We start from the raw sequence: 27199 nt of genomic DNA on the forward strand, positions 1-27199 counted from the left end.
AAAAAACGTTTGTGCCATATAGCAATACTGATTACTGTGGATTGTTTTTTTTCTCATTTTCTTAAAGAAGAAAAAAAAAGACCCTCATCTTACTCATAGTTTATATTTCTTATGTCCCGGTAGATTTTATTTCACACTCATTTCAGTTTTTATTCCTGTATTTTTGTAGCTGAGGATGCCTCAAACAAAAGTGCAAAGACATTCTATGCAATATACCGTCTTTACTTTCATCTCACCTAACTGTGCCCCAAATAAATCAACATATATCAACCTCACTTGTGTGAGTATGATCAGTCACACACATTTATATCCCTGCAAAAGGCCGTCAACTCTGTCCAGACTAACACGCGTAACACATATAGTGTGAAATAGTGTTCCACCACTAAAGATAGAAGAAAAACGTTGTTCCCATTTTAATTTCATTTACATTTGATGACGTCCATCACCGGAAATAAAAACGATTACAAGTTTGATCACAGGAATGAACTTGATTAAAGAGAAATAATCTGCTATACAATGAAAGACAGTTCACCAGAGACTAACACACATAATACACTCCAGTCATTACGCAGTAGACTGTGCTATACTGGGAATGTGCTATATTTTGTAGTTATAACTGTGAGGTCTGTGAGCCAAACAGTTACATACTGAACATACGCCCCAACCTTTAATAATACACTGAAGGCTGATGGTTACAGTAAGTGGTGTAACGTGAGAATGAGTCTGTAACTTGTGCTCGTTCGCTCTCTTCTTGAGACAATGAACAGGCACATTTTCACTTGTAACATCCTGAAAGTGAAATGCACAATGCCTGCACTTCTACTTCTGTTCATCATGTAGGAGGCTGAATTAGTGTCGGTGCATTTTCTCAATCATTTTCTTTATAGTGACAAAACTTCCTGCTTCCCTCTGTTCAGCATCCGTCGCACAGCGTCGTTTTTTTTTGTCGGTGTCGATGCTAAATGTGGTCACATTACATTTAAAACGGTGAAAACCTGAGCCTCGGATCTACGTTTGATGCCCGTCATGTTCTTGTTTTCATTTTTAGTATTCTGTGCTTTAAAAAAAGTAACCCCGACCAATCAATCATATCTGAAACCATCCCGCAGTGTCCATCAATATAGTTGCTGTTCCTTAAACCCGTTGAATCAAAGGTCACTGGCTGTGTGTTTCTGTATTTTGGCTGTTTTCTTTGGTAACCGAGCTACCGGTTTCTGCGCCGGCGGCACTGCTCACAGACTCCAGTGTGTGGATGAGGTTTTCCAAACCCCACAGGTAACCATCCTCCCGGTTTCCCTCCTGCCAGGGAATGTCATGACTTAATGTCTGGCCCTCTGGTAATGCCGTGGTCTTGCCAAAGTCAATAATCCAGACTTGCGCGTTGCCCGTATGGTCATGGATAAAGAGGAGGGAGCTGCCAATGACCTGATAAAACAAAAAGCTGTTAGTATTAGCTTTTGATTCTTCATCTTCTGCTTTTAATAACCACTCTTGCATCAATACAGATGGGCGACATATTAAAAAAAACCCTGCAGCAGTACTTTTTCTTTTTAATCCAACACATCGTTAGCTGTTACATGACGTACAACTGGCCAGAAATAATGTGATAATTCAGCCACGGTTCAGTGTAAGCAGTACGGATACACGGCCGCGTATCTATGTAAACTTTAACAGTCCCGTTTCATGTTGAAATATTTTTTATGCAAGTAATATTATTATGTAACACTCAGTACCCGGTGTGTGTTTGATGGCGATCTCAAGCCTATCATTAAAAAAAAGAAATAAGTAAGATAATATTTTCTAAGAAAAAAAAGAAAAACTCTTTGTTCCCCTGAGTGGAGCTTTGGAGGAAGTGCCAGGTGCAAAAATATTATTTGGCTGCTTTGTTTGCTTCCCTTTAATTTGCCACACATCTTTACTGTACGCAGAGGAGCTCTCACCTCGTGTCGCTTAAAGAAATCTGATGTCTTCAGGGCTTGTTGGATCTCTGTCAGTTTGCTCAAATATGACTTCTGTGGTTGAAAAACAAAATTAAAATATTTCATATATTAGATAGCTGGTATTAGATAGCTGGAACACAACAGGATGTAGGCAGAGTGTATATTTGAGAACCTCCTCCCTAATAGAAAACTCAAACAGCATCACAGTGCGAATATTTGCTCTGTGGTTTACTCTCGTAGATCGCTTCGAGGCTGTTTTTGTTTGCCTTTAGAGCTTTTTTCAAATGTAAAGGCAGAGCCTACAAACAATTTCTATCTGTTCAAACACTGAACGCGGATGTGGGAGCCTATTCGGCTGCTGCATTCGTAGCTGATGAGCCGTTTCAGGTTAACGCCTGCACCGCTGCACTGTGTGTCTACTCCCGAGTCCTTACACGGATGAATAAAAATGTGCGTGAAGAGGATAACTGACTGCCACGTACCACGATGTTGACGTTTCCACCGACAAAGTCCTTGAAGACTTGGATGACATCCCGCTTCGATCTTGTTTTCTTGAAGTCAGTTCGACATGTGCCGTCACTTTTCTAAAGAAAAAAGAGAGAGAGCCAACCGTTCACACCTATGGGCAATTTAGATGCACCGAGTAGCCTAATCCCACTAACTGCATGTCTTTGGACGGGGAGAACATGCAAACTCCACACAGGAATGGTGGATTCGAACCCAAGACGTTCTTGCTGTGAGGCCACAATTCTAATCACAGTGTGGCACCATGCCTCAAGATAATTATCTGGTGTGTCAGCTGGAATTTAAGGTTGTGTAGCACAGGAAGAGTAACTAGGAGGCCACATGACTCAGATGTTAAACTCAGATTTAAAACTGCAATTAATAAACAATTTTTGGCTGCAGACTCAATATATATGAAGCCACGCTATCATTCACTTTCACTTTCTTTCAGTCTCCATCAGCACCACTGCTAAGTGCCTAACTACATTCGGTGCCTATTGCTGTCTCTGTTTTGCTGTTGTTTGATGTTGCGTAGCTGCAGTAAGCTTATCAAAGATCTTTAACAAAAAGGGGATGCTTGGTGTAGCCAATAGTGACTGATCAGAGTAGTGAGAATGAAAAAAAGAGTAACATTGAAGGCAACTAAAAGAGCGACCTTGAATAAGCTAAAAAAGATCCAAAGAGCAGAGAAGTTCAGTCTGAGTTCATTGTCAGTGAGAAAGCCTTCATGTTACAGGCAGTTATTTCCCCAGTTGTTGTCCAAATACTGGTGTAAGGAAATTCAAATATTAAATATTATATGCTTTACCTTACAGTGCCTGATATGACTTATATACACATGGATTCTGATCCTTTGTGTAAGTTTATTTTTTCCTTCCTTTACACTAAAAATATCCCACATCATTCCTTTTACCTTGATTCCCTCTATCCTGAAGCCCAGGGTGTTAGTGGAGCTCATGGACTCCCTCCACTGCATGTAACGAGGCTTGGTTACCCCCCGCTGGGAATGCTCGTGAGGAGTTGGCCCCTCGCTGTCTACCTCCACCATTTTGTTATAGAGGTCTTCTCTCGGCTTGGGCCGTTCCCTCGCTCTCACAAGCTCCTCCTCCAGGTAGGTCCTTCAACAAGAATGGAGCAAAGGATTTTCAGGTGCTGAATTTAGGCTATTGGCATTTGAAGTGAGAAGTTTAAAGGCACAGAAATGTCAGTGGACTTTCAGGGTTTGTCTGGCTTTAATCACTTATCTTGAGTAATTAAGATGAAAGATAAGTAAGATTAGTCAATACTTGCCTACTCCTTTTTCATGCTCAACTTTACAGAGCAATTTTTCTTAAGTTGTGCTAAAAGCCAAAGAGATCTACACCCTTCTAGCAAATGTTAGAAGAGCTTATCAGTGCACAGAAGAGGGGGGGAAAGAAAACCTGCAACTCTAAAAGCCTTTATTTCTGTTTATGAACATTCCAGCAGCACACTCACAGTTGGCATAAAGTTATGTGCAAACAGATGCTAATTTCATTTTCAGTTTGCGAGCCACACTTCCTCTGTGCTGAAGAGGGAAGCTAAGAGGAGACTCCAGTGTGCAGCATTTAGCTGAGTGAAAGCGTGAGTGTGTGTTTGTGCAACTTAGCGGTTTTGCAACTGTGTGGTTGAGAGTGTTTTTGACAAAGGGGAGTCTCCAGGGACACCCTGAGTGTGTGAAACTCTGTGTATGCATACGAATAGTTTAGAAATAAAGACACGCAAACACCAAACAGGCAATGAAACGCTATGCTGGGTGTTTCTGTAAGTGTAGTGTGTGTAACTCTTCTGCGTGTGTGTTTTTGTGAGTCAGTGTCTCTAAGTCCGTGTGCGTATGTGCGTCTGCGTATTTTTTTTGCTGAACCGGAAACAAAACCCTCAGAGGGGTGAGTGTCAGTACCTGCATGCCTCTGCATGCACTAACATATGCATGTATACGCTCATGTGTGCATTCAAGCATATATGTATGCCATTGTGTGTTTGTATGCGCGTGTGCGTGCGCATGTGTGTGTTTGCCTATTTGTGCACATGATACACTGAGACACCCCACCCGCTGTGGCAGGAAGCCAAGCATATAGCCTGCAGTTAGAACAGGTGTTCCCTTGTAGAGCAAAACCACTTTAAGCTGTATGTACCATCACTCGCCTGCACTTTCCTATTAATTCATTAAAAAAAACACTAGCAACTAACAACTAGCCGAATAGTGTGGTAGTGATAATATATATATATATACATACATATATATACATATTACTGCAGTTACATGTATTACGTGAATGTATGGCTCTATTATCAAAAAATACATGTGCAGAAAAAATAAAAACAGTGCATAAAAATTAATTACATGTAAATAAGACAGTGAAGACATAACTTTCATACCTTACTCCCATTTTGCAGTCCATAACATTAGGAAGGTCAAAGTTTGCCAGTAAATCAGTCATATGAAGGAAAGACTCTCCGTCTTTTTCCACAACACCGTGGTATCCAGGCACAAACGGGAGCAATGCGTCATTCCTCAGCTTCTCGAAACACTGCATCTCGTTCTCTGAGAACTTTTTCAGAATGGTGCCCTCATCTGCTGCTTTGAAGTTGCCTGAGATTAGATGAAGACAGGAATGAACAACGGCCTGATTTTGCCAGTGTGAGGTAAATATACCTGCATGTGGAGACTTGGGAGATACTGGGAAATTAAAGTGTCCTTCAATGTAAATTCATTGTCTGTGACAAGTAGGTACTCTAATGTAATGTTACATTTTCTTTTAAATTATATTAAATGACTCGTAACCAAGCAAAGACTTCTGTGGATGAAAAACAAGGAGGTACCTAAAGTTGCTGCAGTTCTTTGATCGGTCACTTGAGGCAGGTTCCAAAAGAACCGCCCTCTGACCCTCATGTAACAAATACCAAATTCAGCCATGCTTAAAAATGGCTTTAGTCTTTCCCATTTCTTTGCCTCTTCTTGACAACAAAACAGGGCTGAAATTGTATTAAGACGCAATAAAAGCCTTGATATAGGCTATTTTAAACGAATAATAGGATAATAGCGGCTATCAGTCAAATATGCCATGCCACTAACTTTGATCCTTACTACACACAGACTGAAATCCTATAGAAAGTTCAGTGTGTGACATCTTTGAATGGCAGGTGGCTTCTTTTACTAGGTTCAACTCCTTTCATCTACCTAATTTAGCCATAGAACTTTGTGCTTTGACTGTATTTGTTTTCTGGAGCACTTTAATACGATTATCTGACAAACAACATTAGGAATGGACTGTCCAAAATGTATATTTGTTGCATAACAATCTACTGTTTTAATAGTATGATAGTTACTTAGTACTAATTAGCAGGCATTGTGTCACCCACACAGTCGCTAACCAGGACTGCTAGAGTTAGCGTGTAACGCAGCCTACCAGCCTCTTGTCTGAATATGTTCACATCAGGTTCCAAAAAAGCAACCTGAAGCTTCAGAAAGAGCTTTCAAAAACTAGTCCTAGCTACGTCCATCTTTTATATACAGTCTATAGCTGGGGTGCAATTGTAATGGATTTTTCTTGCCAAATTGTTTTTTAGTTACTGTCAGCTTTTACCAGGCGATGTTGGGAGAATTTGGTACTTTCATACAACAGCAGATTTTCAGGAAATGCTTTGGTTTAGTCGGGGGGCAGCACCTGGAGAGGATGAGTAGGCACCATAAGACATGACTCCCTTGCTACGTGTTCTTCTCTACTGGGCATCACAAACCTCTGTAATACAGAGGTGGCAGTTCAATGACTAATGTCTGGTCTGACATGATTAATGTATAGCAAAGTTCAGGGCAGCAATAAATATGGGGAAACAACTTCAGTATTTACTTCCACTAAACTGGTGGACAAATATTATGTAATTTGTCCGAGTCAAGTGTGGTTTATGTGAATAGATCACACCTTTATGCCCGGCTAACTGGACCCAGTTTATTCTTTTCCTCTGGGACACACTGAACGGCCAGTGGACGAACGTCTTTAGCTTCCACCACGGTGGTTTGCTCTGGTGAAGTCATGCAAGAGAACAAAGAGAAAGGAAATTAATTCATGTAGAGTTAAAAGAAATACAACATTTCAAAACCTGCTAAAGTTAAGAATTATTTTAAGCACTTGGGTCTAACTGTGGGCTCTTTATTGGTCTGATAGCAGGAAGGAGTGGCGTTAACGGGCCTTCGTCCACTCCACTTTGTTCACTGAGTAGTTATCTGATCACACGGAAACTCTGCCCAGTGAGGCTGATGCCAGGTTTTTGGTTTTCCTCTGCATGAAACCCCCTATCTAGGTCAGTTAAATGCCATTTCAGTGGAAACTCTTATCTCATTCAGCATCTCTATTCAGCATCTCCAACGCGGCGTGGTGATTTGCTGACAACTTTGATTCACAGTGAGAGAATCTAAGTCTCCAAAACCTCCTGCTGAAAAACCAGGAGCCTGTTTGCAGCTTAATTCATTTCCTGGTTGCAGTGGAAAAATCTGGAATGCACCTTTAAGTAGGATTTGTCATCTTAGCTAATAAAAATTTAGGAGATAAAAATAAAATGACATGACTCAGGAGTATTCCATGTTTTCTTGGTGAATCTGTTTTGTTTTTTATGGATTGCTTTTACCATCATCCCCAACTTCTTCTTCTTTCTCTTTCTCTGTCTCACACCACGCTCAGAACAAACACATTAACAGCTTGCATTTTTACAGAAACACAAAAATGCTTCACACTTACGTGGAACTGCCTGTTTATCTTTCCTCCAAGAAAACTTACCACATCTTAAATAAAACACTAAGATTTTTGTGCTTCTTCAGATCATCTCAAAACTAATTAGAAGTGCAACTAAAGCAAAATAAGTGCATTCCCACTTTTGGGATAGAAAGACCAGTGTATGTCCTTGGAGTTTAGGTTTTAGCCTTGGGAGGTCATTACATTCTGTGTGCTCTGATCGAAAGAGGAAACGAAACAGGGGCTCTTCTCTCAGTGAAACCCTCAGCTCATGCTTGAGTATCTCACAGTTTACCATCCTCGCTAATAGCAGAAGTCTTCAGGGGCCAGCCGGGGCTCTCTTAAATGTCAGGTGATATGCTTCACTTGATTTTACTCTTACTTGTTTGCTGATAAGACTGCACTGTGAAGACTTCCACAAGCAAGCAGATTTAATTTCAGATGCTTTTCTTGATTTATCAGTTAATGTGAGTACTTTAAGTGCACACATTTTCAGCACATTAGTGAGGAAAAAAACGCGAGAAAAGCTCGAGTGGCTACTGGCTGAAATTCAGTGGAATCTTAGTATTTAGGAATAATTTGCTGTCATCCACAAGCAAGAGGAACCAGAGGCTTAGATCTGAATTCTGCGCTTTATCGTAAACATAACGACCCTGCAGCTCTTAGGCCATTATTTAGATTTTAAACACAGTCTGACATTGAAACTTCACATCGTTCACCCTGCGCTGCACTGACCTTGATGACGGAAGAGTTTGGACTGATAACACTGGATATTATACTGGTTTCACTCGCATGTTGGAACCTGCTTACAGTGCGTTTTTGCTAGAGAAAGAATAGCAGCTCAAAACATGCCTCGGCAAAGGTGATGGAAAAAAGAAAAGCACTTAAGAGTTTTACTTAGGAAGAAAAAAGCACCAATGGCGCAACAGTGAAAAAATGCGTTTGCAAGTAAAGTGCCAGCATTCTGAGCTCTGCTTATCTAATATTAGCAAAGTCTAATGAAGAGTTATTCTGTGGTAAGCTGACATCTGTGACCTATACCTATTATTATGCATGACATTATGAGGTTGTTGGCAACGATGCATGTTTCCATGACTGATTATGTTACTCTGATTTTGTCTAAAGGAGATCAGCCTCCACAGACACAGAGACTCATGTTAAATTAGATGACTAACTCGGTTCAATACAGAGATATTCACAGGTCATAAAACCATATCAGAGCTTAAAAGAACATATGTTAAATTTTAAAAAGCATGGAATTTTTTTTTAATGATAAAAAGTATAGTTTAGATCTTAAAACAAAAATGCAACCCAAAAGTGAAGATGAGAAAAACTTGAAAAACTGTGCAGAAGAAAGCTTTTCTCTTTCTCCATCATCTGAGTAATTGCATAGAGATCTAATAAGAGCAGGATACCAAAAAGATTTTTTTTTAAACAGTGGCTGAATCCTTAACAGTGTCTTGCATTTTAGTTGCTTTTTGCAGCAAAGTGCTTTAAAGTTAGGTAGTTATCAAATAATGTCTCATAATTATTCACCAGCTGTGGAATAATGCGTGTTTGCTCTTTCAAATTAAAAGGAATCCAGCTCCAGGACTAGTGTAATGTTTGCTTAAAGGTCACCCTTCAACAATGTTTTTCTGCTCCGTCAGGCGCACCTTTCTTTGTAACACCGTACTGTGTGAGTGAGACACTGACTCAACAGGCTGATCTGAACAAAGGAGTCAAAAACAACACTCCAAAAAGAAAAGCTCTTACTCACACACACACATAGCTGAAATCAGACTTCATGTGACTCAGTCAGGTTCTGCTAAACCAGCCACGATAACTCATGCCTTCCACGTGAAGCCACCTTGACGTGGTAATTGAATGCAAAGCACTGCGAGATTGGCAAATGAACGCGTCCACCTGCTGTTTAGTCGACTAAAAACATCTCGTCTGCCCTGAAATGTAAACAAGTAAAAGCTACTGATACGTGAGTGTATTTGACTTCCTGAGGCGCTTCTTTGTTAAATGTCAAAGGCCAAATCTAAAATTGGGTACTGATCACAAAAACTTTATTACACAATGACAAGTTAGCCTATGCTACTCTGTGTGTGGGCGTCCTTGTGTGGGCTGGAGTGTGGGTTGATGGGAGAGGAGCATAACAGTAGCTTTTATCAGCGTTGACACAAGTGACATTTTCTTTCCATTTTAAGTTACAAAAACGACCTTTTATTTAGGAAGGAATCTAACAGACTGGACACCGTGACGTTCAGCGAGATCGTCCTCTGGGTCACACGGGCCATGTGTGTTCAGTCTGTTTAAAAGAAAGTGACAGATCCGGACCTTGTATGGAAAAGCAAAGAGAAACGGTCAGCTTTTCAGGCGCACGCTAGCCAAGAGAAAGTCTGAATCTAAGAGTGGTGACAATGAAGACAAAAAGCAGATTATGCTTTCAGAGTGAAGAAACACAGATGTGACTCACTGTGATCGCACTCAACTTCCCAGCAGCTCATGTGAAGCGACAGCTATCGAGCTCCAGAACTGCAAAAACATTCTGTTCGGATGTAATTGTACAATAATCAGAGAGATCATGTGATTTGATAGACAGCTCAGTTTTAATGCCCACGCAAGCATGTCCCCTGACACTTGCCAGCCACAAGAATGTGAAATACAAACAAATTTCCACCCACAGTGAGGGTGAAAGGCCAGTCCTTCAACACAAGCCTGTGTGCTTAAGGAGGGAAAAGGCCGAGACTTAAAGTATCAAAATATATCAAGCTTGACGTTCAACAGGTCCGTTTTTGACATTAATAATTTGCATTACTTGAGCTGTGCACAATCTTTTGTGCAAAACATCCCATTGAAAAAAAGGTTGTATTTTTCTCTCAAGGAGTTTCATGTGGCCTTGAAGATAAAAACCAGTAAATAAGATGATACATAACTCTGACATCAGTCATCCAACACATTCCATGCAACAAAGGCTAACCAGCTTTTAGCAGCATTTTCATGTCAGTTTCTTTACTTACAGCCTGGTCATTAATAGAATGGGAAAGGCTCTAATGACCAATTAAAAATAAGGAGTGATAACATCACTTAAATGGGTGAGAGTCACCCAGAGTTTCACAATGCTCCTGTGCTTTCTGCCAATGCTATTGAAAGACCTCAAAGCATCTTCATACATATGTATTTGTATAGAGAGCAAGAGACACCTGTCAGACCAGTATAACTCATAACTGAAATTTCCCAGAACACACTTCCATGACCAAAACAAGAGATGCAAGATAGCTTGAAATGTAGACGTGACTGGTTTCCCAGGGGGATGTGTTTCTGGAGAAATCAGACTGTGTGTTTATGTCGTTTGAAAACTAAACTAAACAATATAAAATGAAAGGATGCTGTTATCACTCTGTAATTGCCTGTTCTCTGCAGTAAAACAGTCCCCGTGGGTCTTTCGTTAGGAAGTAGCTTGCTGTTTAAGTGCTGTTTATTTTATTGCTTTGCCCTCTTCTTCTTCTTTTTTAACCCTCAGCTCTTCACGGTGTAATAGCACATTTGCAAAGGCACACAGATGGGAGTCAGGATTGCAGTTTGAAAAGAAATAAAAAAAAAAAAACCCCAGAGTGGTATTTCTCCACCTTTACTGTTGTTAGCTGTGCATTCGGTTATTTTTCACTGTTTAAGAGAAAATGAACCGTCGTGGCGACCTTGCACCGACCATTAGATCGCTATCTCTTTGCAGTTTACTCACTTCTCCGGGCTCCACCAGATGCTCTAAAGTGACGATGCCTTTGCTTTTGCTCTCGTTGTCACTCAGTAGATCATCCTCGGACTCCACGGCGGAGGATCCCGTGGAGGAGATCGAGGAGTTGGACAGTTTCCTGCGCAGCGTACCGTCCACCGCCCGATCCCAGTCCTCCTGCTGCATCTCCCGGGAGCAGCCGCCCCCCTCCGGGGTGATGGTGACCTGCGGTACCCGGGGCGCATCCATCACAATCGGCGGTCCGGACGACGGAGCGATCTGAGCGGCTGTCTCAATGAGCTCATCGCAAATCTGCGAAGACTTGGCAGCCACTCTTCGCTCTAAACGAGACGCCTCATTTATTCCACTCACCGAGAACCCGAAGTCCTTGGAGCTCTTTCTCCTGCACTCCTTGGGCATTGGCGAGCTGAATTCGTCGTGAGAGCGCACGACTACAGGCGCAAAGACGCGTCACTCTAACCTTCAAATCTGGTCATTTCACTTTGAGAAAAGTTCAAACGCGACGGAGACCAAAAGGAGCGCGTATCCACTCGGTGCTCTGCAGCTCTCCGTCGCTGCTGTCCAAGCGTAAACGCATTTAAAAAGAAGAAAAAGAAGCCCGAGCCAGGCTCGCTGCTCTGCACCCTTCGCCGACTGTAAGGTAAAGGGAACCCCTCTTTGGTGGCTCGCGCTTCTACGCGGTTTACTCACGCGCGCGCGCCACTGTGCGCGCACCCACACACAACTGCACGGCGTTTATTATCTTCCGCATTGTCTTTCTCGCTTCCTGACTGAAACGTTAAACCAGCTGACACGTTAAGTTTTTTTTAAGGTTTGCAGACTTCCTTCTGACTTGCTTCTCTAGACAAACCTGAGCCGAAACATCAGCGGACACCTTCAAATCGATCTTTATCAATCGGACACATTGAGCGGAAAAAATGCTAAATCTAAAGAAACAGAAACGCACGCGCTCACATCCACAGAAGGGGGCATCTGTCATAACTGCGTGAAAACTTCGAAATATTTTTTTTCTAAGTTTTCTTATCAAAGGATGTACACACGCGCGCGCGCACGGACACACACACACACACAAAGTAGTAGAATGCATAAGATGTTGATTCGTGACTATTTCTAGCTCAGTAATCAAATGTAAGCAAATATATAATGTGTTAACTCCTTCGCTCAAGCAGCGCGGAGATGATACTCGTGTAAGCGAGTCTGCTTGCAGCTCCTGTTCATCTATTATAAATATGAACTCCAGCATTGTTCACAAGTCACACTGCGATGAGAGGAAACCCTGTATCAGCACTGGTTCAAAGAGGGGCTTTCTCACTATCATCTCATAATCACGATGACAGAAGGACTGCATGGGGCAGTGCATGGGCTTCTAGAAGAGCAGCAAGCTTTCTTCACCAGAGTAAAGCACCTTCATCGCAGATGCAGCATTTGCAATAAAAAGAAATGAAAACTTCAAATGAGACTAAAGCGAAAAATCAAAATGAGGTGATAAGATTTCTAAAAGGAGAAAAGGAAAGGAATCGCTCATGATTATTTGTCAAACACAGCGCAGGGAATGTTATGGCATGGAAGACGTAGCCAGTGTGGAGTGTACAGGGCTGTACTTTCTGCTAAGATTCAGACAAATGCTCTAAAATTGACTGGACGCAACTCCACAGTATTCTGAAAAAGCAATCCAAGTGTTTCTCAAGGCAAAGAAATGTTCTTAGTGGCCATGTTAGTCACCTGATTTAAAGAGCATGCTTTTCAGTTACTGAAGACAAAACTGAGGGTAGAGACCCACAAACAAGCAGGATCTGAAGGCGACTGCAATAAAGGCTGAGTATTAAAAACTGTTTTATGTTTCAAATTCTGTGAGTTCATCCAGTTACTCTGGAAATGTGTCAGTGTGCATGCAATTCCTAAACAGTTATTTTAGTACTTTTATAAAATGACTTAAGTTTTAAGGATTAAGGCTGACCTGCACTTCAGTCACTCCTACTGTGCTGGTGTACAAAGGCACAACTATAACACAAATAGTGTCATTAAAACTTATGGATGCAAGTGTGAGAATGTTTGTCTATTGGTTTGATTGGTTGGTTGTTTGATTTTGGTAGCTCTGTAGTTTAGTGGTATACACACATGCCTGATGTGCAAAAGCTCCCTAGTTCAATGCTGGATACAACAGTCCTTTTGGGCTTGTTTCAGGAAGGACATCTGGAGTAAAACTCAAACATGTGGGGTTGTGGTGTCCCCCTGTGAGTAAGGGTTGCTGTTTTTGTTTTATTGAGTATTACTGTCTGACTACATTTGGTTTTATTTGAAAAGGAAAGAAAAACAACTCAAATGATACTGTATTTTATAAATAATGAGCATGTTGGGGTTATTTTAAAATGAGACACAAATTATACTTGTGAGGAGGCCTTCCTTTCATTTCCACTTTTTTCATTTTCCAAAGCCATCCATTGGTCAGGATTTGACCACTTGGCGGCTCAACTCTGGCCACCTTTAATAATCCTACATACCGAAATGTTGCTGTAAGAAATTCTGAATTATGTTAGCGAAAACTGTACTGTGCATTTTGTCTGCACTGCCTTCTGCTGTTGTGCAACATCTTCAGCCTCTGGGCCTTGGTGGTTCTGCTTCAGTCGATTTACAAGCAGCCCTGATGTGGACCTCTTTACCACACCCCTATGCCACATCGGAGGCCACCTCCACTTTACTGTAGCCCTAGAAATAATTAATACTTTGATGGTCTCTGGGCATGGCTCTATGATCTTGTTGGATGAACCACACCTGTGTGCTAGTCTGAAGGAGAAAGTCTTTGCTCATCATCACATTGGAAGTTGATACATACCTCAGGACATGAGGTTAGGGGTTAAATTAGTGTTTTTTCTAAAGTTAAGGGGGGATTAAAGATACAGTTTGGAAAATCAGCTCATTCATGCACACGAAAAAATCTTCATCACAAAAAACCTGCATGTGCTTAGTAATAAAATCTCAGTGTTTTACTCTCATAAACAGTGATTACAGTAGTTTACTTGCACTCATTGTCAAGGTGGTGTTGAGCTGATGTTGGTGTGCATTGTTAATGCTTTCTCTGCAGAAGGCATGGGTTAACAGATGGAAGCATAAGCAGACTACTGAGCAGAGAAAGTTTATGCTCATTTAGAGCTATTTTCAGCTGCTCCCTTCACCAGATGTCACCACAGCAGGTAGTTCCACATGTTTGATTTGGCAGATTTTCTTGCCAGATGCCCTTCCTGACACAGCCCCCAAGGAATTTGTGTCTCGGAGTTCTCTTACTTATGGAGGCTATGCTAATACTGAATAAAATAGATAAATGAATATAAGTCCTTAATCAGTGTAGTTTGTTTGCTTGTTTGTTTTAAATTCTGTCAACGTAATTCTGGAAAAGTATGGCAAAACAGGCTGAATGGAACATTTGGGGACCCCAAGCAGATTAACCCAGAAATCTTTTATTTTTATATTAAATTATTTTATTATAAATTATTATTTCCTATCTTATTCATAGCCTTTTCCTTTTTTGTTTTCTTTAGGTCACGAGCAGTTGTCCAAGCATTTCACTACATATCGTACTGTGTATGACTGTGTACGTGACAAATAAAATTTGAATTTGGATAAAATTTGAATTTAAATTCTATCCAGCAGGCGGCGCTAATGCACCAATAAGTCGGTTGGTAAAGCAAGAACAAAGAAGAAGAAAAAACGAAAGAATTCCAGTTATGTAAAGAAGAATTATTTTAATCATGTCGGTATTTACTGATGGATCTAAAAATGGAGGGAGTAGTCATGAGGGAGTGTGTGTATATAGTAGTTAATCTGCTGTTCTGTGGGATTCCTTGCCGATGATGGTGTGGAAGGCAGCCTTAAGCTAAAGTTTATAAAGGTAATGAGGAAACTGTTGAAAAGTTTATGGTAAGTTGTTGGTAAGAAAGACAGCGAAGGATTTGTGGCAAAAGATATGGACACTTGAATCAAGAGGCGATACTGCTACAGCACACAGAAATCGACCAGAGTCATGACTTCAAATGGAAAATACAGAAAGGAAAAGGAAGACCTGAGAACACTGCATTAAATCAAGCCTTTATTTAACTGCTAAATATAAATAACAGAGGATCTTCGTTCCTGACACAAGAGGAGGATGGACATTGCAATGGATTTTGGGAATGCTGCAAGGACGTCTTCATAAAGACAAAGGAGTGGAAGCTTAATTCAAGAGTGAAAGGGACACTCTTGAATTAAGTGACACCTGTGGTAGTGACACCTGCTCTGATATGTAGTTTGGATACAGTGGCACCGACAAAAAGACAGGCAGCTGAGATGTCAATGTTGTCACTGGAAGCAGTGGCAGTCCTAGCCTATTTGGCGCCCTGGGCGAACACTCCCTCTGCCCCCCCCCCCCCCCCCCCCACACACACACACACACAGATAAAACATATTAAGGATTGTACATTAACATAAAGCTGTTGTACACACACACACACATATATATGAAGTGAGAGAGAGAGTATGCATGGTACGCAAACGGCTACCAAACAGCCATCATAATTCGTCATACAATGAGAACAGGACAAATCAACAATTGACACTGACTAATTAATATTAAAATCTGTAACATAATGTATTGTTTGGAGTTTAGTCCGTTACTGTTACTATTTTTACCATTTCTTCTTGGAGCAACTGTAATGCACATAATTTCCTTAGGGATTAATAAAGTATTCTGATTCTGATTGTTTCAGGATGTCCTGCCATTATCCAATCACACATCTGCTTACCTGTATCTTTTGCTCGTTTCTCCTCCTCTTCTTTTCTCTTTTTTCTAAACTGAGGACCTGATGGCTTTGAACTTTTCTTGTCCATCTTCCATTGGTTTTAATTTTGCACTGCAGTATGAACACCCATCCCTCAACCCAAGGATCACCACAACATGATCTAACACACCGACACCTTAGTTCACAGATTCACTTTGTCTAAGGTGTATTTCTGGGATTTCACACAACCCAGGATTCAAATCATGACTACATAACGGGCTTGGATTTACATCATTATGAATGAAATGCGCTCTATTTGGAAGCAGCCGGCCCCCCTCCCCTTTCGACGGGGTGAGACTTTAAATCATCAAACTGTAAATTTTAAATTGTTATTGATCCCTTTATCCCGAGTCCTAAAGTGTACATTTATTTTCTTACTCTTCTTATATATGTTGTTTGTTTACTTGCACTGCTGTAACTGGAGCTTCGTCGTCTCGTCTCTATATACTGGACTGTAGCGGAGATGACAATAAAGTTTACTTTGACTTCAGCAGCAAGCAGGCGCACCGAGAGCTCTCGCGCTCACTTTTCGTGTATAGAATTTCGAAAAAACATTGGTGCAAATTATAAGTCTGTATTATAATGTCTGGTGTTTTCGTGTTTGTTGGTTTGTGTTTATTTTGTTTTATTTTGCGAGTTGGTTATTAGATGCTGCTCCAGCCGGTCAGAGAATCCCCCGCCGCCCCGCCCTCTTCTCTCTGCGCCGCAAGCAGCAGGTGCACCTCACAAACGAAGGGCGCCCTTACTCCCAGCAAATGGGCGATAGAAAACCGATCGGTGCCTATGCCATTCCCAATATGCGCTGGCTGACGTCGGGGCAGCATGAGTACGAGCAATTTTTTTTTTTTTAACCGATGCCCGTGATGCCGTCCCGGGCAACCGCCCGTATCTAAAACCGCTACTAAACGTAGCTATCGAACTGTGCTAGCATTTTGTGCGGCTAGCTAGCTTGCCTACTTGCTAGCTAGCACGCTGGCTGACACGGCGCAGAGAAGCGTAGTTACGGACCAGCAAGCTGACGGGTAGTTTCCTGGCTGTGCGGTGACATTTATTTTATTTAGACGACGGGAACGATCTGACGCACACCTTCTTCAACCCCGACAGGGAAGGCTGGCTCTTAAAGCTCGGTATGTATGGGGCGCCTCAGAGGTGTAAAATTAACCTTCACCATGGTGGTTCATGTTAGTTGCAAACGTGTGCTGTATTTTTGTTAATAGATTAACATAAATTTGTGATAGACATCACATAGTGAGGTGCCACAAAAAACTACAAAAATGGTGCCTATGACCAACGAATGACGTTTGCCTGTTACCGCTGTCGCATGCGAGCATGCAAGAATAAATGTTAAGCACCTAGGGTAGACTGACTCGATTAAATATTTCACCAGATTCACTCCAGAATAATTAAAACCTTGGAGAAGCAAAATAATAGCAAATGTAGAGGGCTGGGGTTGATCGTGCTGAAGGTGGAAGCATGATGGTGCGAGACAGATTTGCGGGCAGCATGAGCTTCAAACACAGGGGAGACTTGGTTGTCAGGCAAGTGAGATCACAAGGAAACAAAGAGCTAGGCAAAACTAAGTTGGCCTTGGCAAAAGGTTTCAAAGGAAATTTGTGGTGCACCTGCAGCATGTCTGTTTTTGTCTTTATCCATCAGCTTGTGACCTCTCCTCTTTGTTTTGTCTACTATTCTCTTCTCATTTTATAGTAATCTCTGCATTTTCTCTCTTCATCTTCCTGCCATGGTGTTTTTTATCTCTCTTTTTTTTCCTCCCATGTTTTGGTTCCTCCCTCCCTCTCTCTGACCTCTGTTTCACTCTTCGTTCTGCTATTCCATTTTGCTCTGTGATGGCTGCGCCCTCTTTAAATCTCTGTATTAGGAGGAAGGTAACACTTTGTCTTCATTCCTCCGCTCAATTCATCACCGAGCGCCCTCGTTCTGACACTGGCTGCCATTATCTCCTTAGCACAACAGGCCCTTGAACATGCTGACCTGCTCATATAATTGTGTTGTTGTATCATAGCTGTAAATGGGAAAATAAGTGTATAAGCAATGTGATGTGATGGATTATCTTATTCGAAGTTAAGTCAGAGGTCAATGATCTGGCTCATTCTGCGTGGGGATTGGCTGTATTATTCCTCTTGTGGCTACTGAGAAGGCACAAAGGACACAGCTAAGCTCGTTCTTACGAGAGCCCTTTTCCATACCAAAAAAAGCTGTATAAGCTGGCCCAATATCAGCTGTAGCATTAGCTTCAAAACCTGCACACAACCATTGGAATCCTTTCTGCAACTTCACTGAAAGGAAGCATAAAATTATATAACAGCCATGAAAATATCAGCAAGTCACCCAAAAGGTTAGGCCAAATTACTCGTCAATAGAACGTCAATTGTTTGTAGATGCCAGGAATCATCGTGATTCATACCGATTAGCTGAACGGGTCATCTCATGCTCTCTACCTCTTCCCTGCACGGGAAGGACAATTTGTGAACTGATGACAGCTGTCTGCTGCTTTCAGAGGAAACTTGAAGTGTTCAAAGAAGACCTGCAAGGAGACTATGCACACTTCCCAACAGTGAAGGAACAGGTTCAGGGACAGAGAGATGTGTCCTCTTTTGTTGACTTTGTTGATAAGCTGATTGAAAACTTCAGCAAACGTTTTGATAGCTTCAGCTTTGGACAGCAGCTCACAATGTTCATAAAGAACCCATTTGCCATCACTGATGTCAGAGGGTTCTCAAAGGAAGTCACACAGCACTTCAAGTGGGCAAATGCTGGGCCTCTTCAAATGCAACTGATTGATCTCCAAGCAGATGTGGCCCTGAAAGAGCAGTTTGGAAGAACTGAACCTGCCACTTTCTGGCCCCAAATGGTCTCTGAGACAGCTTTCCCAAATCTGAGGAAAGTAGCCCTGTACATCTTGACCATGTTTGGCTCCACATACAGCTGTGAGGCAGCTTTCTCCACAATGAACATAATAAAAACTAAATATCGTTCCAGGCTCACCAATGAGCACCTACACATGTGTATGAGAATGGCCCTGACACCATTCCAGCCCAGATTTAAAATCCTAGTAGAGCAAACTAAAGCTCAATTCTCTCACTGAACAACAGAAAGTGGGGACGTGGAATATAAGGGGGTGAAAGAAAGAGAAACTGTAAAATTGTTAAAATGTTTTGATGTTATCTGTTGAAAATGTATTGAGACTGTTAAGTCGAGATGTAAAATGTAAAGAAAAAGGGAAACTTTTTTTTCTGAAATTAAGCACTTTGTTTTAAGATGCACAATTTAGCCAGTTTATTTATTTTCTCTAATTCATTTTAAACAGCAGCCCTATATCTAATGTAGGCCTACTGTGTGTTTCAGTGTTAACAATACATTTTGTTGAAATGTTTTTAACTTGTATTTTCATTGATTTGAAAGTCTATTGTTCAAAAGTTCAGATATAAATTTAAAAAAAAAAAAGGTTGCTTCTCTATCACAATCATAACGTAAGTTAGACATTATGATGTCCCGGACCTCTGCTTGAGAAGATTTTCTCCAACTGGACCTCCTCAAATGTTAGTTTAATACCCCTGGTCTAGGCCATCTGGCCGAGGCCTTTGTGTGTGTGTGTGTGTGTGTGTGTGTGTGTGTGTGTGTGTGTGTGTGTGTGTGTGTGTGTGTGTGTGTGTGTGTGTGTGTGTCTCTTTGGACATGCAAGTGGGTTAGGTTAATACTAAATTTCCTATTGTTGTCAATGTGTGCAAACAGTTGTCTGTCTCTCTGTGTTAGCTCTGCGACAGGCTGGCGATCTGTCCAGGTTGTACCTGCCTCGTGCCCTATGGCAGCTGGGATTGGCTCCAGCCCATCCATTCATCCACCAACTCAAACTCTTAAAGTTTAATCATAGCAACAAATTTTCATAAAAACTACATTTATTTGAGCTTTCTGTAAACAAAACAAACTGATGATAGCTCTGTATATTAAGTGTACATGTGGTTCCCTGGACTGCAGCAGAGTAAAACTTCTATTTCGTTAACTAGTCCAATAAATCATACTGGGTGTTAGGATGATAATCTGAGTCACATAAGCATTACGTTATTTATTTACATCAGTGACAGCTGCTTTGTGCACATTTCATCCAGTCAGCAAACAAGTTATTATGAAGATTATATGTTGACATAAGTCCCATTAAGTTTTTATTTTTTGATTACATAGATAAATTGTTTATCATGTTCCCAATAATCCATTTTTTCTTCAATGACACAGCTAGATGGACAGATTGTGGGGAATTCCTTATATTTTGCATTAATGCATTAAAATGTCACCCTATGACAGCTGGGATAGGCTCCAGCGCTCCCCCGCGACCCTGAAAAGGACAAGCGCAAGCAGATGGATGCATTAAAATGTTTCCAAGACTGTCACTGCAACAATCACAGGCCATTATTTATTTTTTTCCTGCTGCTTTCTATTTAAAAAGTGTCAGGCTTTTCTCAAATCGGGTCAGGGCGCTGCTTCTCTTAGCTGTCGCATGTATGTGTTCGTATGTGTCTGTGATTCCTCCTGGAGGAGAAACACCTTCATTCCCCTCCAGACCATTGCCCTTGCAGGCATCGGTCCCAAGGGATTGAGGGATAAGGGTCTGATTCGGTCTTATAATGCTGGGAAATGTTGATTAGAACCAGATGTGGAACAAAGCAGGTTAGCTTCCACATACACGAACAGATTCACCTTTTCAGTTTACCGTCATACGCTGTTTGTTTCTCCCTCGCAGGTGGCCGAGTGAAGACGTGGAAGAGGAGGTGGTTTATTCTGACTGACAACTGCCTCTATTACTTTGAATACACAACAGTAAGTAGGCAATTTGGTGTGTGCACGTGTGTGTGTGTGTCAGGACAGAATTTGACCATTTCATGGTGCACAATGGTGAAGGTGTGCTTTTCTTCTATTTGATCTCAAAAAGCTCCTAAAACAGTCAGTGATCACTGTTGACCTCCCTCGGCTTTTATTACCGCTAATCATTTATTTAAGCTCAGTTTTTAAAACCTTAGGATGTAACTACAGCCCAGCCCATGCAGCAGTATATGAATGACTAACCTCGTATTGTGGATGGATTATCTCAGTTGTTCTCCTGGCTGAAGTTTGGTCCTTTTACAGCATCCTGCCATGCGATTACATTTGTTCCTGACCACCGAGAACACTCACGTTAACTTTTATCCAGTGGGAAAATAGTTAGCTTGTTTATATTATCCTAACATAGCTGTGTCGCTAGCGGTCACGTAGCACATCATTATATACCAGCTAGCCAAACTTCAGTAACCCTACAAACGTCACTGCTTTTTAGTTTTCTGTCTTCATTTATGTTGGAAGTGATAGCAGAGCTGTACGTTTTAATTTGTTTCCAAAACCCTGCAGTCAGGACATGCTATATTGTATTTAGATAGAAGCTAGCGAGCTAACTTCCTGCTAACTTCTAACTCCGTTAAATGTCATAAATTCCGTTTTCATGGATGCCTGGATGCTAAACTCAATTGTTACACCTGGTAGAGCAGAACGCTGATCATTTTATTAAAGATGAAAGACTTTAGACAGTTTTTCAACTCTCAGTAATGCCATAGTGATCGTTTGATATATGGACCTGCAGCGGAGTTTAGACCCAGACACGGCTAGTGACGTCAGACTTAACGACCGGATAAGCCAAGTGTCTCCCTCAAGCCCACGACCATGAATCCCTCAGCACATACAAACGCCTTCTGTGGTGGGGGGCATACGCAGAGCCAGCTGTGAGCAGCTCTCCCAGGACATTTCCTCCCCCCCCACGCTTTGCCACCTTATTAGAAGGAAGATGACAAGCAGGACATGGGGCTGTTCCTCAAGAGCTCTCACAACACACACACACACACATCTGGCCCCGCAGACACAATGGGGGGATGGAGAGAGTCGGGTTACATCTCCTTTGGGTGACCAGGATGAATTAAAAACCTTCAAAGTGCTTTAATCGAACCTTGATTTTTACTTAGATGCATTCAGACTTAACATAAAGGTTAAAAATGGCAACTAAATAGCAAATGTGTTGCATCAAAAACTCTGGGAAATTTTTGTGACACACATATTTTTGAGGTCTTGTTATTTGAAACTGTAAAACTCCACGCTAGAAAACAAAAAATACTAAATGTCTTCAATATTACCAGTGATGATAAAAGTGTGAAGGTTGTTTGCAATTACGTTTTTTACAAATTCTTGTTTTGTTTTTTTTTAATGAATCATATTCTGTCCCACCAACAAACAAGACAGCCAGCATAGCCTGTATATGAAAGATGGATAATTAAAAAAAAATAAAAATCACATTTTGGTTTTTGTCATTTTTGGGAGGATCTGGCTCAGAAACACTCGTCCAGAAGCATCTTGTCAATCACATCTCATCATGCCCTGCTTTATCATCTATTTTACCATGATGGTTCCGTAATTTATAGAATAACATCATATTATATCAATCATACCTGAAACATGCAACTGAGACCATAAACTCACCGGAACGGTGTTTATTGAATTCATAAATCAGGTTAGCAAATAGTTAGTTTCTGTCCAGACTACTTTTTAAAAATTGGAGGCTACATCCATCTTTTATATACAGTCTGTGACTGGGTCATGGCAGCCATGCTAGCTGCTACAGCATAAGGCTAAAGGTGTCACAGGTGATGTGACAATGATCCAGGCGGATCTTTTGTCACTGTGACTTCATTTGCACATAGATATGATTATTGTCTTCATTTTATGTGGTGGTAAAATGATGTGCATGCAAATGAATAAGTGATACTGAGGACTGTTTTTCTGTCTCTCTTCAGGATAAAGAGCCTCGTGGATGAGCCGAGAAAACCTGTAAGAAACACCTCCTGTCCCTGCGAATAAATCCTCCTCTCATTTAAATTTAAATACCTTTGCACTGCCAAAAAAATCCAAAACACACAAACAATGTGTTCTCGGATTCTTTCATCATGTAAATCAACAGTTTCATGATTTTTCTTTAGAACTGCTTTGAGCTCTACAACCCCAACCATAAAGGTCAGGTAATCAAGGCCTGCAAAACGGAGGCGGATGGACGCGTCGTCGAGGGAAACCACGTAGTGTACAGGATATCTGCCCCCACCCCGGAGGAGAAAGAAGAGTGGATCAAATCCATCAAGTAAGAGACGCTGCGTTAGTGTGGATCCATTTACACTGAGAGGGCACTTAGCCAACGCCTGCCTGCTCCCATGTGGGACTTTCTCATGTCTGACCTTGACTGTGAGAAGCCCAAACGCGCACACACATACACGGAGCTGCGAGCTTAATCATAACTATGCTTGAGGCTTGAGTACACACACACACGCAGGCTGGTGACTAACTGACTCATTTTCTCACACTTCCATGCAGATAACACTCGGAGGTGATGTCTGCTCTGCTGGATAAGCACACTTGCCTTTGATTAGCGCGCAACAAGAAAGGGGGGGGGGAAACACACACACACCTGCTCAGACTCGGCGCACTGCTGTACACTTAAAAACATAATGACAGTTTTAATGCATTCCCATCCAAACACTTGTTAAACACAGAGAGGAGTGGAGGTGCTGCTGCAAATTGGACCCACTGGGTAACTTTCGAGCATGCTGGTTATGATCGGCTCTGTTTCAGTGCGATCAATATCAGGCGAAAAATTGTACTGCTGAATCTTCCCCGTGCCCTGATGAGATTTAAAAGCCCTTGGTGTGGAGAGATGTTTGATGAAAGTGGGGAAGGTTTAAGGGTGAGTTACTGGAATCTTATTTTGGTGAGCATGGCCTGGGGTATGGTTAAATAGACTGAAAACTGCTAATTTTCTTGGTTTAGAAAATTTCACATGGGGGGGGGGACTGCTGGCTTGTCGTGGCTGCACATCATGAAGTCTCCTCCTGTCACTTTGGCAGTGGAATGATTACACATTAGACTCAGCAGGGCAGAGCTGTGCTGCCGCAACCACACTCCGGGGCGGCAGACTGTCCTGTGGTCAGCAGATTTCACACAAGCACGCGACTATACACAGACACACACACACACACACACACACTGTCCGGCCCTGATTCAACCTGCAAGGCTGGAAACTGCTGTTGTAGAAACTGTTCTGCACTTGCACACGTCAGCCGTCATGGTGGTGGGAAAGCGGCTAATTACTCAGCGTTATTCCCATCAGCGATCTGTGACTCCGCTATAGAAGTCCAAGTTAAATACGCCGTGGTTGACGAGCAGCTGCGTTAATGGAAAAACTTGAAGTTGTAATTTTTACAATTTTATGGCAGCTCCGTATCACATGTGCGAGGTGAAAGATGCTCATTGTGACAAACCCACATGATTCGCACTTTCACCCACAGTACCACTTTGCTTCGTGACGTGTTGGAGCTTTTTTTAGCTTGTGTTGACTTTACAGCCCGCAGCTCATTTTGGTTCAGTCTCTCACCTTCACAGCACAGCAGTGCTTAATGCACGCAAAGTTAGCAACTACCTCACTGAAATATTGGAGAAGAAAAAATGCACATCAACTTAAAAGCTCATGAGCTTGCAGCATGTCTGCTCCATCCTAAAATTCTGTTACTCAATATTTGACTTCCACTGAACTAAGATACACAATTATCAGTCGCACAGATTTCTAGCTCAGCGAGTGTGTGTGTGTGTGTGTGTGAAGAACAGCGTTCAGTGTAAGTGCCAGATTTTGGTGCTGATGAACTTGTAGATGGGTGATTTATTTCAACTATACAGACAAAACAGGATGGATAGGATAGAGATATCCAGTTCAAGGTGATGGGAGGGGCTGTAGCCTTCCCCAGCTGTCATGGGGTGAGAGGCAGGGTACATCCCGGAAAAACCATCAGCCTGTCGCAGGGCTGACACAGACAGACTAGATAGAAGCAGTTTTGCTGATATTAAAAATAGGTGTTGTCGTTGTTAAATCTGTTCCTTCCTGTCCTCCACAGAGCAAGCATCATCAGGGATCCTTTCTACGACATGCTGGCCACCAGGAAGAGGAGGATAGCCAACAAGAAATGATGATGACTCCCCCTCACTTACGTCAAGTGTCAGCAGCATTTCTGTCATCAGAGGAATCCTTGTGTGTATGTGTGTGTGTTTAAGAGTCTCAAAGGCGTCCGATTCATACGTTCTCCGTCAGCCCTGCGGGACATGCAGTAAAACATATGGGACTGACGTGGATCATCCCTACTTCTGCCTGAAGATTTGTCTGCACCTCAGTTCTTGGCTGTTGGGAATTAAAGATTCAAATTCAGTCTGCTACAGGCAAAAAATATAATTAAAAAAAGAAGGTAAATTCTCACCACACTAGACGACGATGGAGAACAGCATGAGGACTTCATGTAACTGGAGATGGCCAAAGCTGTAATCATTAGTCTTTTCGTCATGCCCTAATGTGAGACTACCCCCTGCTGGACACATAAGGTGCTGCAACACATTGGGAGGATTTGAAAGCTGAATGTTCAGCTCCCAGCCACTCAGACCAACTTGTCTGGTCTCAGCGTTTTATTACCTTCACCTCCTTCGACAACTGCCAACAATATTTTGTAGACTACAGAAAGCCTCACGCTCATCAGTCAGCTGGTCTGATTAATGTAGCCTTTAAGTGACTGTACCTGTATATGCAAACATACTCAACATGGGCTCGTACACGTCCATTTACGATATTTCCTTTTTAAAGGCAAACCAAGTCGTGTGTAACAAAGCCTGCCAGCAGTAACGCATCATATTAACTCACATAGTGAAGATCCACCTCTGCGATCGTTTCTTTTGTATTTATTTTCTCATCTTTTCACAAAAAAGCAGCCCTCCCCCCCGACTCACATTATGCATGTATAGTATATAATTTACATACTGTTTTGTTTTTTCTGTATTGTGTTCACGTAGTGTGGAAATCATAATGGCTGTAGCCTTTACCTGTTCATTTTTTTTTTCTTCTCATTTTTAGTTTGACAGCTAACAAGTTTACAATAGTGGAAGAGGGTCATTGTGCAGCTTCCCCTCACACTGTTATTACTGAGGTTTAGATAGTATATGTAATATGAAAGAGAATTAGGACAAACCCTTTCAAAGTAAGATACTGGAATTTGCTGGAATACGTGTGAATGCTCTAACTGGAATCTTGAGGACCGTTTTCCCCAGACAGATCAAACCGCCCCACAAAGCCAAAACTTTCCTCACGGGCGCAGCTTTCAGCTCTAAGCACGGTTTGGCGTTTGTGCAGGAAAATGGCTCTCGAATACTTTGAATAAAAAATACATGCTGATAAGAAAACAGCTTTTTGCGTGCATGTGAGTTCAGCGAGCAGTGCTCGACTCTCCAAACTTACCAGGTCTTTGGTTATTTCAAACATGGATACAGTGCTGTGAGAAAATTAGGAGTGAGCTGAGCCCAAACAGCTAGAAAAGTGTTTGTATGTAACAAAAACTCCATTAGTTTCACGGCTCCCAGTGGGATCAAAGAAAGAAATAAAGTAAAACATTGCAGCTGTGTAGATATGGTGACATCTTAAACTTCCGATGCCTTTCAGTCCTCTTGGGCATCACGTCATTCTGTCATGGTCCTGGGTCGAGCAACCCAGTGTTTGAGTTTTATGTATCTTTTGTATTCATTTGTGCCCTAGTTTAGCTCATCTAGTTTATTTTGAGATTGCTGTTTAGTCCTTTGTTCCTTAGTTGTTTATGTCATCTTCCCCTGTACTAAGTCTCCCTGGTTCATGCGTCACGTCTGCGTGGTTATGTTTAGTTCATGTCATGTCTAATCTCCATGTTTCCTGTTTTACTTTGAAAGTCTGTATTCAATGTCAGGGTATTTAGTTTCACTTCTCCTGTCGTTAGGTTCATGTGTGTCAGCTGTGCTCCCATGTGTGGCCAGTTCCCCTGATCATCCCTCATGTATATTTAGTCTCTGTGTTTCATACAGTCTGTGTCGCGTCGTCTGTGTTCCCACCCTCCATGTTTTCACAGCCAGTCTTTGTATTCATAGTTATGGTTTTCTGTGTCTTCATAGTTTATCATAGCATCAGTTTCCCAGTTTGGTTATAGTTTAGTTTTGTCTTGTCACTGCGCTTCTGCCTTGTTTGCACTCCGTATCATCAGCCACAATAAAGGCTCGCTTTTCGTTCGAACTGAGTTTTGTGTCCTCGCCTGTGTCTGCACCTGAGTCCTCCACACACTCTCCACACGGTCTGCCACAGCGGACCGTGACACATTCCCTTTGTTTCGTTCCTCTTCGAAGCAGGTGGATTTCTGTGATTGATGTTAACACGTTTTTTTCCAAGTCCTGAGTTCCACTGAGCAGCAGTTGAGATGTTTAAGCTCCAGGCTTTGTGTTCATACAAGTATATATTAATATTCTTCATCATAAATGTTCAACAGGTTTCTTTTTAGCCGATAGCTAGGAGAAATTACAGCAAATAAGCCCATTTGAGAAAAC

General features: G+C 41.8%; 1 protein-coding gene and 1 long non-coding RNA gene across 2 annotated transcripts; one reads left to right on the top strand and one right to left on the bottom strand.

Annotated features, from left to right (window-relative positions):
- Window positions 1-99: 99 nt before the first annotated feature.
- On the bottom strand, window positions 100-11689 carry itpka (inositol-trisphosphate 3-kinase A). The gene is made up of 7 exons (XM_085391170.1): window positions 10923-11689; window positions 6386-6485; window positions 4842-5055; window positions 3358-3562; window positions 2423-2524; window positions 1941-2012; window positions 100-1425 (listed from the first exon to the last, which is right to left on the bottom strand). Exons 1-7 carry the CDS (start codon window positions 11331-11333, stop codon window positions 1156-1158), a joined length of 1374 nt encoding a protein of 457 aa, XP_085247296.1. The 5' UTR covers window positions 11334-11689; the 3' UTR covers window positions 100-1155.
- Window positions 11690-16457: 4768 nt separating this feature from the next.
- On the top strand, window positions 16458-26857 carry LOC146647025 (uncharacterized). The gene is made up of 5 exons (XR_014908787.1): window positions 16458-16872; window positions 20502-20578; window positions 22573-22606; window positions 22756-22910; window positions 24712-26857. It is a non-coding gene; the product is annotated as an uncharacterized LOC146647025 (long non-coding RNA).
- Window positions 26858-27199: the final 342 nt, after the last annotated feature.

This window comes from Rhamphochromis longiceps, linkage group LG19 (genome assembly GCF_057381845.1).
Source record: "Rhamphochromis longiceps isolate RC_006_pf linkage group LG19, R_longiceps_female_GT1.1, whole genome shotgun sequence".
NCBI lineage: Eukaryota > Metazoa > Chordata > Actinopteri > Cichliformes > Cichlidae > Rhamphochromis > Rhamphochromis longiceps.

Excerpts from the sequence above, each read along its gene's own strand:
- itpka (XM_085391170.1), bottom strand. The coding sequence starts at position 11,333 with ATGCCCAAGGAGTGCAGGAGAAAGAGCTCCAAGGACTTCGGGTTCTCG. Across the intron at positions 2,013-2,422 it reads GTGGAAACGTCAACATCGTG|AAGTCATATTTGAGCAAACT; the intron begins GTACGTGGCAGT and ends TTTCAACCACAG. Across the intron at positions 1,426-1,940 it reads ATTTCTTTAAGCGACACGAG|GTCATTGGCAGCTCCCTCCT; the intron begins GTGAGAGCTCCT and ends TTGTTTTATCAG.